Below are 13,480 nucleotides of genomic sequence, written 5' to 3' on the forward strand. Positions count from 1 at the left end.
ATAATGTATACATTTAAAAAGAACAACAAAGGTTTGTTTGATATTTCCAACATTTATTAAATAAATGCAAATTGATTAAATATAAATGATAATAAGGGCAACATTTGTAAATAAATATTCAATCATTAGAATAAATAAAAAAGATACGGTACATTCAATACAATATATTTAATAAAAAAAACTGTATTTTTAATTTACAGAATTATTGATGTCTGAAATTGATTTCAAATGTTAGACATCAATAATTCTGTTAATTCACTTGTTTTCTGTCAAGTGAATCAAATTTAACTACATGTGGAAAATTCTTAACAACGCAGGAAGTAGCTGTTTTTCAAAACACGATAAAGTCTCTTGCTTCTGGAGCTGTATTCAAACACGTGTGGTCCCTTGAAGAGGTATGTAAATCCTGAAAAACATTGAACATTGAAGATGTATTACATAATAATCAAATGGTCAAAGAATATGTATTTATGTTTCTGACATCAAACTTAATTTAGCAATTTCACCTAATAAGAGTGATTTATGTGCACTAGAAGTATAATTCAAAGAAAAGTCAGAGACATTTTGCTGGGGGACATATTGTACCCTTTGGTTGCAATATATTTAGTGTCTCAGGCTCACCGCTGTTTTGAAAGGCAGCTGTGACTTTCCCTCTGAAGCCTGGGAACCCATCCTCCACCAGTTTGGGGAATCCACTGTCCATTGTCTGTCTGGCCTCATCATAACTATGGAAACAGAAAGAAAAGATTACTGATGGGAAGGTCGCCCAATCAAAGATGAAAAGGACAAAGTACAAAACCTTTTCGAGAATTTAATTGCTGTGCAAGGTGTGATTTGCATGTGATAGGGATCGTAAATACTGTAACAATTTGAAGTGACGGTGCACCTCATAAAAATCGAACGATTACAAACCTGTAGTAATGTTTGTCAACGAAGAACAAAGTCTTGCCCGAATGTTCTTCATACAGGGCAGCGCTGACTTTTTTCACAGTCTTCGGCAGACCCATACTGCTGATGCTTTTGGGGTAGCCCCTCACAAGGTCATAACCAGAGATAGCCCAGACTTTCTGGCCTGTAATAAAAACAAGACCAGGTCAAAACCTAGTATATGGCTGGACCGGCCAACCAATGGTGTAAATTCACAACTCGGCCGACCAATGGTGTAACTTCATCACTCAGTCACTCAGTCACAGACATTCGCGTTTGTAGGGCTGGCCCTGCTGTTGTGGTCCAGCCAAAAAAAAAATATATATATATATATAAATAAATAAATAAATAAACGATTAATATTTAACCACTAACAACAATCCTGTTTTCAAAAAGGAGCAGTTCATAATGACAAAATATTCAAATTTTTTTGCCTCTCACCTTTGAAGAGGTACACCCTGTCAGTCTCTTGGCTCTCATAAGCAGCATCGAGGTTGTCGGGAACTTCAGGCCAGAAGTTCTTGATAAGGCTTTGCACAGCCTCCCCGCTCTGAGGGTAAATCCTCCAGAAGAACCTGTGAGAGAATTCAAATGCTCACTGCATCGCTAAAACTGAAATATCTTTTTTTGGTTTCTTCATTGAGTTCTCTACTGCCTCATGCCTCATGCAAAAGAAACACAAACGTTTTTTATTTTATGTCTTATATGCCGTATTTAAACTATAAATGATTTTGTTCTACCGTGGTATGATTGGTTGCTGAGGCCAAGATTGTATTGTCTATAATCATGATTAGGGACAATCCTCCATTCTATACTGATGATAATTTTTTTTTTTTTTTTTCATTACCTTCCCTTGAAGAACATCTGTTCTCCACGTAGAGTTGCAACGGCATCCAGGACCAGGTTTGGGTCGCAAGCATCAGGGGTCGTAGGGGGCTTGGGGTCAGGGCCTCCAGGGTTCACATCGGGGTTTTTGCCTAGTAATCAGAAGAAACAAAAAAAAAAGTGAAATGTTGCACAGCTTCATTCATACAACAAACAACATTTACTCTGTTGCTTTTTAAAAACTGGTTTTCTGTTTTTACTAACCATAGAGAAACTGTATTCCGTTGACATCATCTTGGGGCAGGGAGAAGCTGTTGGGGTCACTGTAGCTATAGACGGGATACATCAGGGCACCTGGGTCATTGGAGTGGGACAGTCCCATGGAGTGACCAAACTCATGGGCAGCCACCAAGAACAAGTTGTACCCTGCAGATTAAATGGAATCCAGTCAGATAAATTACATATTTCAAAATGGTATACATTTTTCACTTTGTGTTTCCCATTATTGGAATTTCATGGATCGAGTAGAGAATCTTTTGGGAGGAAACCTCACCGTTTAATGACTGGAAGGTGAATGTTTCGTCATCATCAAAATGAGCGTCGCCCCCGATGCCGGCGGCAGGTGGAAAAGCATGAGCCAAAGTACCATCTGGTCCATCAAAAGGATAATAATCCCCATGTTCTAGGAAAAGAAAACATTTCATAAAACAGTTAGTTATTACAATATGCAATCCAGTGTATTCCTAAAAAACCTATTATTTCCAATAATTTTATTTCGGGATTAAATATTAAACACTAATAGATAGTTAAATTCAAGATTTTGAATGGCTTTTTAAAAAAATAGATAATCCTGTATATCATCAGGCAGAAATAGCAGAGCAAGAAATAACATTCCTTGTGAACTTTCAAAGTTTTATTCCAGTGACAGTATCTTTTGTTTATGTTCTTTACATCCGGGTAATTCCTGAAATTGGTTTACTAGCCTGGCAGTTACCAGGAAGGAAAAAACAGCCATTTGAAAAGGAATGCAAATTGAAAAATACAAAACATCACTGTGCTCGGAGGAGAGAGCATGTCCTTATGAGTCATCATTCATAACACTCTTGCAACTCTTACAAAAATTATTCTCAATAAAACATTCTCTGTCTGCAATCATTTTTCTTTGGGACACAAAATCAACAAAATAGACAGTCATTATTTGAAAAATAAAGGACTCACATATCACATCACAGTTTTGTTTTTTGGCTACTCCTGTATATATCACAGGAGGAGAAGGAGGGACAAATAGTGACAAGCCCTGGACAGCATACATAAGATTGCATTTAGTGCTGTAGTTACAATGCTGATGATGTTTTGGAATATTTTTGGAATTTGTTTACTGTCCCTCCATAACTGTGGATTATGGATTTTTATATTCCCTTTGTCATTACTCCTCCTCAGTAACAATTTTATAGCTTTGAAGTCAATGCACAACATTATTTTAAATAAAATATTTGCACAACCATTTTGTTTGACAACAATGTTCATTTGCAGGCAAAAGTCACTGTACTACAGCTGTTAGTCATGCAGAGTTTTGGCTCTAGTGAACACTTCCTGTCACCTATTTAATTTATTGGCATAAGGTTAATTTTTGAGGGTTAAAAAAAACAAAAATGTATCATAAAACATTTTAATGTCAGAACACGTCAAAAAAAAAAAAAAAAAAATAAATGACTTAAGCATTCTATCCTTTACCTTTGGTGCCGAAGGAGACCATGATGTCTGCTGTGCCACTGTAGATGCGGGTGAAGCGCAGTGGTGTGACCCTGGCCCACACCTGCAGGGCTTTCTCAATGACAGAGTCCACCTCAGACACAGACATGTCAGGAGTGTAGTTCTCAATCCTGGGAAAAACACACACAGCCGCCAGTCAACATCTGAGAACTGATATTCATATTCATACCACCTCACAAACAAGCACTGATTTCACTGGTACATCATAGGCAAGAACAGTGCTCTTTGTCACCTGTAGGTCAGCTTGTTGGTTGGCCATTTGAGGTTCCCAGGGAAGGTGGTATACTGGGAAACATCAGGAACCCCACACCTTGGCTTCTTCATCACCTGCAAGGTGTCTGAGTCTAGAGTCCCGGTCACCTTGAGTCTAAAGAACCTCTGCATCTCACTCAGCTTTTCACCCAGTGGACTGACACCGCGGTGAAAAACGCGTCCCCTCTGCTCAGTCAGGTTGTAGAACCTCTTCAGGTACATCTACAGCAGGCATGAATGGTCATTAAATACATTCATATACATATAGCATAAACAGTTATAATTATATACCTAAAACTGTGATCATTTATTATCCATGAAAAGGGTCATTCTTATGCAGAACACTCTGAAAATCTAATCTTACCTCTGCCACATCTTCATCTTGCTCTGTGCCAGGAGGGGGTAATATTGGAAGGCAATGCGCTGCTATTGCCAGGGAGGCAAGAATGCACAGGTTTATTGTCTTCATGTCTTCCTCTGGTCTCTATGTCTGTTTGTGTTGTGTTCACCTGGACCTTTGCTTCTTAAATGCACTCTGAGTTTGGTGCATTGAGCAATAATTGTTTGAGTCATGGCCAGAAATTTCCATGATTAATCAGGAAGGAAGTAAAGCATTGAATAGCTCCTTGTTGTAGAAATATTTTATTGCCTTTTATTGATCACTAACTTTTTTCTCAATTTAGTTAGAAAGTTGTTAAATTCATTTTTCCCCTATGCATCCATCTTTACCCTGTTTAGAAAATATCACAATTAAAGATATGAATATATTGACGTTTTCTAGGTTTTTGTTTTGTTTTGTGGCTAATAGAATTATACTTACGGGCTTTTGACAGCAATAACACTTGCAGTAATTTTTAATTGATCTTATTTATTGGACTATTAATTGGACTATTTAAAACATATATTGTATTTGACATCATTCTTTTATTGTCTTGTGATTTACATACAATATTCAATTACTGAACTCCAACCATTATGTTATTAAATTTTTGTGTAAAGTCTATAGTTATTTTTTAAAAATTTTTTATTTCATGAATGTTGTATATGTTACAATCTGTACAATCAATTTAACCCGTAATACTTTACAATGTTGAGCAGACTGTGTAAAGTCCAACAAGTTAACCACCATAATTGGTTATGCCACTCTCATTTAGCTGTGTTGCCAATTAAAAAAGTGTTGAAACGTTGAAATAGATATCAAATAAACCGCAATGTCAAGTAAGAAAAAAAAAAGACTTTATCCACTGAATTGGTTCCTAAGCATAATGCATATGTTTTATCTTTAAATTGTTTAAAATGTATATATCTTGTTAATGAAAGAGCAAATGAAAATGAAATGTAAACTTAAAGGAAAATAATAGGGAAAAAGTAGTTTTTAGAGCTATCAACATCTTACCTAGTTTCCTTTTTTTGCCATGATTTTTTTGTTTTTTGTTTAGGTATAATCTTCAGGCAAGGCTAGTACTTTGTCAGCGTTTAGTACATTCTGCTTTAAAAATGTCTATGCCTCCATAAAAAAGGAATTGGCGGGTAATTAGACGGTTTAAAAAAAACCTGTTGAGTGAGCAGAAAAGAATTCCAGTGACAACATGTCATAGACGACAGACATCTAGGCAATCCCCACAATTATTATATGACTCCATGCCATGCCATGTCTTGAGTCACACACACAAACACAGCCTGATGATTCACAACTAATCAAGGAATAAAATTATTTCAAGAGGAAATTACATGAATCATTTCTATGGGAAAACACATCACGCACGTAAATTCAAAAGTGTTGGTACAGTTACACAATTTTTTATTTATTTTTTTGCTCTGGACTTCAGCATTTTGTATTTGAAATAAAACAATGAATACAAGCTGGGTAAATAAAACAATAAGCCACAAAAGGCCGTGGTTTACAGTGATTTTAAAACAGCTAAGGGGCGTTGTTAGGCACGACGCGGAGCGTCTAAAATCTAAAAGCTATTCTAAAATCACTGTAAACCACGGCCTCTTGTGGCTCATTGCTCTTATAAAACGGTTACTACATATACTTGGCAAGGTTTCATAAAATAAACACACAGCAACAAAAAATGCAACAATTTATTGATAACAATAATCATTCTTCAGCGACATTTAGCAGAATGGTTGCCAAGCAACACGCAGACGTGAAAACAGTGAACGGATCACATACCACTGTTTAACGGTCCCGGCTTCGTTTCTAGACTTTTCCAGTTCTTCAATTTCTCTCTCATTAATTTAAGCGTGTCTCCTTTCTTCCTTATCTTCCTCCTCTATCCTGTCCATCTCTTTCCGCCACTCATCCACGCTCAGCCCACCCAGTAAATCAAAATTCACAACAAAATCTGACATTATGAAACAATTTGTATAGGTGACTAATTGCCGCAGTAATATTGAAATTGTAATGCGGTCACTGGTGTGTGTTCATACAGTATTTTAAAACGGCTTCGAACACGGCTCAGCCAATCATAATCAAGGACCGGATCTATATCTGTTGATAAGTGTAGGCATTATCGCCCATTTAATACATTGTCCCCTCCATTTTAGAGTAATGGGACGACTTAACATAATCTGAAATAAAGTCATCATATGTAGTGCTTATTTGCAAATATTTTGCATTCAATGACAGCTGGAAGTTTGTGGCCCATAGACATCACCAGACACTGGGTGTCTTTCCTGGTGAGGTGCTGCCAGGCCTGTATTGCAGTCATCTTCAGTTCCTGTTTGTTACAGAGGCATGTTCCCTGCAGTCCGGTCTTCAGCAAGTGAAACACCTGTTCAGTTGGATAATTTAGGATGGATGATTGACTAAGCCAGTAAAATAATATTCCACTATTTGGCACTGAAAAAACTGCTTAGTTGCTTTAGCAGTATGTTTGTGGTCATTGTCCTGCAGCAAGGAGAAGTTCCGTCCAATTATTTCTGGTTTGATCTGAGCTGAAAACACATTTCTGTATACATCACAGTTCATCCTGCTGCTGTGTTAGTGGTTACACTGTCACTGTCCTGTTCCAGAGGCAGCCATACATGCCCAAGCCATAACACTACCTCCATGTTTCAGAGATGAGGGAAGGTGCTTTTGATCATGAGCTGTTCCTTCCTTTCTCCACACTTTCTTCTTTCCATCATCTGGCTGTTCTGTTCTTGAACCCTCTGAGGTTATGTTGGTGTGTCTTCCCTTTATGGTCGTCTTTAACACATCTATACCTACATCCTGGACTTGTTCTTAATCCGTTTGCTGTTCTTTATCTGTTTGTTTGTTGAAATGTGGTTTTTCTTCACAAATAGAAGTACTCTTTTGTCATCCACTACAGTGGTCTTAGGGTCTACTGGATTGTTTGCTATTGCTGAGCTCATCAGTGCACTCTTGCTTGCTAACAATGTATGAAACAGTTGATTTTTACACATCCAATGTTTTGACTATGTCTCTGACCACTGTAGTCTCATTTTCAGCCTCATGATGGCCTGTTTTACTGGCGTTGACACTTATTTGGTCCTCATGCTGAGAGACGGCAGACTGCAAATGCAATGGCAACATACTCCAAATGCAATTTTCACACATAAAATCAATTCTAGACCTTTTGTTAGCTTTTGTGGCATGAACTAATGAAACAAATGTTCATTATGGCACTGTAATTAACAAGTGGGTTGGTGTCTCAATGTGCATAATCTGTGAAAACACATTTTCAGTGTACAAAAATACCAAGTTATTCACGCATACAAAGAACTCTCTTTAAGTCATGAATTACATTTAGCTAAATCGAGGCCTGCTGTTTAAAGCGTTGACATGAAAATGAGGCCAAGTTATAACAATATTTTCTATCTTAGCCCTCACAAATTAAACAAGCTCTATTCCAAAGCAATGCTACCGAATGCTTCCTAAATTATTTGATGTAATCTGAAGAGAATGTGGTCATTCAGACGTGTGTCACATGGAAGCGTCAAATGCCAATCATTTATAGTGGGGATAATCTTTAATTCAGTTGTGATACATTTAAAAACCTTTTTATCAGGTCCCTGTAAGTGGGGTCTGTGTGCTGTTTATTTATATACCTGTACATTTTTTTCTCTCTTTTTTTATATTGAGCATTATAATCGTAATGGCCAATGGCTACTGTGAATAAATGGGTCCCCTATAAACCTCACACGGTACCTCACACAATGGGACTTCAAGGGTTGTGGGGAACAAAAGCAGACAATGGTTTTGTATGTGGATGTCTCTTCCTTTTACACTCAGCTGGATAATGGCAACGAGCAACACGCATGTTTATCAATCGCCAGTCCACCTCCGGCCCCCACTGTCGATGGCCCCACTGCAGCGCAGCTAATGAAATTCTAGTTACCCTGGGACTTTTTTTTTTTTTTTTTAATTTATTCTCATGTGATAGAAAGTTGGTAGAAATTGAATGTGTTGTCTTGCTTGGTATGAACCACAACACCACCGCAGTATAGTATAATAATCATACTTTTGTTATTATATTGTAATTTAAAGTACAAATTGTTCTGGATCTTTCTTTTTTTTTCTCTGTATTGTTAATGAATAGTCTTATTATGAAACGTTATTGATCTAAAAGAATAAAATGTTGATCTAAAAGAACTTACACCATTCAAAATATGTCCTCTTTATCACAAAAATAAAATACAATGGCAATGCACTTAAATATAAAATAATAATGTTTATTATAGAGTGAAATGTATTAAAAACTGGAGACAGACAGAGAAAATTTACATTTTAATCTCATATGAAATAAAAATAATAGAAAAGTAACATATGAAATTGGACATTGCTGGACTACATTTATAAAATAGGCACAAGATATCTGTAACAAATTAGTAAAATAGAACATTGCAGCGAAATATGAACATACACTTAGACCAGGGCTGCCAACCCTGTTCCTGGTGATCTACCGTACTGTAGGTTTTCACTCTCACCTCATTTAACAACTAGAGATCTCATCTAGCTGCTAACTAGTACAATAAGCTAATGCATAATATGTTTTAACAACGTAAGAAATAGTTGTTATTCAGCACACGGTACAGTCTTCTGCTTGTGGGGCTGAATTCATGCATATTTGATCCACTGTAGAGGTAGGAATATCCTAAAAAAAAGAATGTGAGCCATTCGTAAATAAAGGCAAAGATTAAAGATAAAAAATTTTAAAAGATTCAAAAGAAAGGCTCCAAGTTTACAAATGAAACACCTATGCAATCAGAAGTTACAGCAGTGCTAGAAAATTGGATTTGATTGCAGAACTAGATTTTTCTTTTGTAATTCCAAGAATGATATGACAATTTGGTTAGTGTCTCAGTCTCTGGCTTACCTCTGTACTGAAAAGCAGCTGTGACTTTCCCGCTCATGCCTGGAAACCCGTCCTCCACCAGTTTGGGGAATCCACTGTCCATTGCCTGTCTGGCCTCATCATAACTATGGAAATAAATGTAAGAGGTGGTTAATAGATCAAATTAAAAGCAAGTAAAATGCTATGAAACAGTCAGCACAAACCATTACTGATTTTTACATGGTGTGCTACAGCAACTGCAATGGCTGATTATGTGATTTAAGATGCAGTCAATTCCACAAACCTGTAGTAGTAGTTGTCAACAAAGAGCAAAGTCTTGCCAGAGTGTTCTTCATATAGGGCAGCGGTAATTTTCTTCACGGTGTTTGGCAGACCCATGCTGCTAATGCTTTTGGGATAGCCCCTCACAAGATCATAGCCAGCGAGGGCCCAGACTTGCCTATCTGCGAATCAACAGATGTCAACCTTTTGAAAATCAAAACAAGCAATGTTCCAAAACACTAAAAGTTAGCCATGACAAAAATGAAATGTCCAATGGCATGAGACCCTTACCTTTGAAGAGGTACACCCTGTCAGTGCTTTGGCTCTCATAAGCGGCGTCGAGGTTGTCAGGAAGTTCAGGCCAGAAGCTTTTGATAAGGCTTTGCACAGCCTCCCTGCCCTGAGGGTAACTCCTCCAGAAGAACCTGTGAGAGAATTCAAATGCTCACTGCATCGCTGAAGACTAAAAACTGCACTGCTATTTTGGTTCATTCATTTTGAAGTTCTCTGTAGGCCTCATGCAAGTGGACAAGTGTATTTTGCCACAAACGGCGTAAATAAGTTTCTCATTGCTGGTGTGAAGCCATAGTATCAGGCTACAGTTCCATTTATTGACACAGACTGTATTGGCTTTTATATGTTCGATACTTCTGTAAAGTGAATGTATGTAATTTTGTTGAAAGTTGGTAAAATTTTTCATTACCTTCCCTTGAAGAACATAATTTCTCCACGCAGAGTTGTAACAGCATCCAAGACCAGCTTTGGGTCGCAAGCATCAGGGGTCGTAGGGGGCTCAGGGTCAGGGCCTCCAGGGTTCACATCGGGGTTTTTGCCTAGTAATCAGAAGAAACAAAAAAAGTGAAATGTTGCACAGCTTCATTCATACAACAAACAACATTTACTCTGTTGCTTTTTAAAAACTGGTTTTCTGTTTTTACTAACCATAGAGAAACTGTATTCCATTGACATCATCTCGGGGCAGGGAGAAGCTGTTGGGGTCTCTGTAGCTGTAGACGGGATACATCAGGGCACCCGGGTCATTGGAGTGGGACAGTCCCATGGAGTGTCCAAACTCATGGGCAGCCACCAAGAACAAGTTGTACCCTGCAAATGAAATGGAATCCAGTCAGATAAATGACAGGTTGCTCCATTTCTTTCATACGATGTCAATTTTTCACTTTGTGTTTCCCATTAATGGAATTTTATGAATTGAGTAGGAAGTCCTTTAGGCGGAAACCTCACCGTTTAATGACCGGAAGGTGAATGTTTCGTCATCATCAAAATGAGCGTCGCCCCCGATGCCGGCGGCAGGTGGAAAAGCGTGAGCCAAAGTACCATCTGGTCCATCAAAAGGATAATAATCCCCATGTTCTAGGAAAAGAAAACATTTCCTCAGCATGAGCCACCATCAGGGCTTGACATTAACATTTTGGCTCACCAGCCACGGTGGCTAGTGGCTTTCCAAAGTCACTAGCCACCTTTCTGACAATTTCGTTATCACCAATGCTCCAGACCACAATACATTTTCCCATTGGACATTTAGCTACATCTGAATAATAGCCAGTTGCAGGATACTTGGATACACACGCAAAATGGACGTATAAGGAAGTGCACATGTGATGTTAATTCAACAATAACCAATATTGTTTGTTGTAACTTGGCCTAATTTTAATATCAATATTTTAACGGCGGGTTTTGCTAGTTTTAAGTAATGACTTACAGACAGTGCTTTGTATGCGTGAGTAACTTGCCATTTTTTAAAGTTGAAAAGTATTTTTTGTTGAGACATATAACACAGGAGGAGAAGGTGGGGCAAGCAGTGACGAGCCTTTGAAAGCTTACATAAGATTGTATTTAATGTTACAATTACAAAGCTGATGATGTTTTTATGTCATTGGAATTTCTGAAGTTTGCTTACTATCCCATTGTAACTGTGTATTACAGCTTTTTTTATACTCTCTCCCTCATAACTCCTCCTCAGTAATAATTTTATAGCATTAAAGTCAAATGTTCAGCGTTCTTTAAAAAAAAAAAGCATTTTGTTTGACAACACTGTACCTTTGCAGATAAGTCACTGTACTGCTGTTGTTAGTCATGGACTCAGTTTTGGCACTAGAGCATATTTCCTTTCACCTTAAGGGTATTGTATATTCAAGAATTTCCTTCGGTATAAATATAGGTTTCTAAGATTTTTGGCTGCACCGCAACAGCGGGGCCAGCCCTACAAACGCGAATGTCTGTGACGGAGTGACTGAGTGATGAAGTTACACCATTGGTCGGCCGAGTTACGAAGTTACACCATTGGTCGGCCGGATCACGTGTGTTAGGTCCAGCCATATACTAGGTTTTAACCTGGTCTTTTTTAAAAATCCATTACAAAATATTTAATGTTAGAATATGCAAAAAAAAAAAAAAAAAAAAGATGTACTTAAGCACTCTATCCTTTACCTCTGGTGCCGAAGGAGACCATGATGTCTGCTATGCCACTGTAGATGCGGGTGAAGCGCAGTGGTGTGACCCTGGCCCACACCTGCAGGGCTTTCTCAATGACAGAGTCCACCTCAGACACAGACATGTCAGGAGTATAGTTCTCAATCCTGGGAAAAACACACACAGCCATCAGTCAACATCTGAGAACTGATATTCATACCACCTCACAAACAAGCACTGATTTCACTGGTACATCATAGGCAAGAACAGTGCTCTTTGTCACCTGTAGGTCAGCTTGTTGGTTGGCCATTTGAGGTTCCCAGGGAAGGTGGTATACTGGGAAACATCAGGAACCCCACACCTTGGCTTCTTCATCACCTCCAAGGTGTCTGAGTCCAGAGTCCCGGTCACCTTGAGTCCAAAGAACCTCTGCATCTCACTCAGCTTTTCACCCAGTGGACTGACACCGCGGTGGAAAACGCGTCCCCTCTGCTCAGTCAGGTTGTAGAACCTCTTCAGGTACATCTACAGCAGTGATGTGGCATGAATGGTCATTAAATACATTCATATACATATAGCATAAACAGTTATAATTATATACCTAAAACTGTGATCATTTATTATCCATGAAAAGGGTCATTCTTATGCAGAACACACTGAAAATATAATCTCACCTCTGCCACATCTTCATCTTGCTCTGTGCCAGGAGGGGGTAATATTGGAAGGCAATGCGCTGCAATTGCCATGGAGGCAAGAATGCACAGGTTTATTGTCTTCATGTCTTCTTCAGGTCTCTACTTCTGTTTGTGTTGTGTTCACCTGGACCTTTGCTGCTTAAATACACCGTAACGCTGGTGTGTTGAGCAATAATGAACTGCATCATGAAAAAATCAGGAAGTCTATAATTTGCGATACCTTTGACAAGTATGTACTTTAATGTCAGTTATAAAATAAAACATCAAAAGAAATGCAAGTCATGTACATTGAAAAAAAGTACATTTTTACTTTTACTTAAACCTAAATGTCTTAATGGCTTCCCAATTTTGTTTGTATATTTTAATGCAGAACTGTTATTACGTGTCTCACATTTCAACATACAAGCATTTAATTTGAGAGGAAATGAGTGTTTTGTCACTGATGGTAGTTTTGACTGAGGCAATTCTTCATTAGCTAATAAATGTGCAGTAACATTCATTTCTTGAAATTCTTAAAAATAACTATGTATATAATGTTTGGTCATTAATTGAAGGAAATATAAATCAGTTTCAGTGTTCTATGCTTTGTTTTTTAAACATAGATATTATTGACTGACAAAAAAAACATTTTTACTATTATTATTTTCAAATACTTTATCATTTTTCGAATACACCATCTTTTTATGAAATTATTATTATCTTTGATTTATAATGACAAGAATTATATGTAACAAAGAGGTGTATGGATGTCCACCCATAGCTCAGTAAGTTAACAGTTACAGCCAAGCAACATAAAATAGCTTATGTTTAAATGTATAGTCTGAACAGCACAAATATACTGTATAATGCTATATTTTGGAATATATGCAGACATCAATACCTCAAACAGTATTGTATTTGATAATAATATACAAAACATAGATAAAAATACAAAAATGCTTCCCAATGAATCATACGGCATGCACCTGCTCTGCTATAAAGGATAGATGATCAGACCTCTAGTAGTTGCTG

At 37.6% G+C, this 13,480-nt stretch overlaps 2 protein-coding genes across 2 annotated transcripts; both read right to left on the minus strand.

The window, feature by feature from the left end:
• Nucleotides 1–250: 250 nt before the first annotated feature.
• Nucleotides 251–4,295, minus strand: LOC135262764 (collagenase 3-like). The gene is made up of 10 exons (XM_064349955.1): nucleotides 4,142–4,295; nucleotides 3,758–3,999; nucleotides 3,487–3,635; nucleotides 2,306–2,434; nucleotides 2,017–2,178; nucleotides 1,775–1,904; nucleotides 1,369–1,502; nucleotides 913–1,072; nucleotides 622–725; nucleotides 251–406 (listed from the first exon to the last, which is right to left on the minus strand). The coding sequence occupies exons 1-10, from the start codon at nucleotides 4,244–4,246 to the stop codon at nucleotides 306–308; spliced, it is 1,416 nt and encodes a 471-aa protein (XP_064206025.1). The 5' UTR covers nucleotides 4,247–4,295; the 3' UTR covers nucleotides 251–305.
• A 4,207-nt stretch (nucleotides 4,296–8,502) lies between these two features.
• Nucleotides 8,503–12,606, minus strand: mmp13a (matrix metallopeptidase 13a). Its single transcript, XM_064349954.1, has 10 exons — nucleotides 12,449–12,606; nucleotides 12,058–12,299; nucleotides 11,793–11,941; nucleotides 10,587–10,715; nucleotides 10,287–10,448; nucleotides 10,048–10,177; nucleotides 9,636–9,769; nucleotides 9,367–9,526; nucleotides 9,105–9,208; nucleotides 8,503–8,882 (listed from the first exon to the last, which is right to left on the minus strand). Exons 1-10 carry the CDS (start codon nucleotides 12,551–12,553, stop codon nucleotides 8,782–8,784), a joined length of 1,416 nt encoding a protein of 471 aa, XP_064206024.1. The 5' UTR covers nucleotides 12,554–12,606; the 3' UTR covers nucleotides 8,503–8,781.
• Between the last annotated feature and the right edge of the window lie 874 nt (nucleotides 12,607–13,480).

Source organism: Anguilla rostrata, chromosome 9 (assembly GCF_018555375.3).
Source record: "Anguilla rostrata isolate EN2019 chromosome 9, ASM1855537v3, whole genome shotgun sequence".
NCBI lineage: Eukaryota > Metazoa > Chordata > Actinopteri > Anguilliformes > Anguillidae > Anguilla > Anguilla rostrata.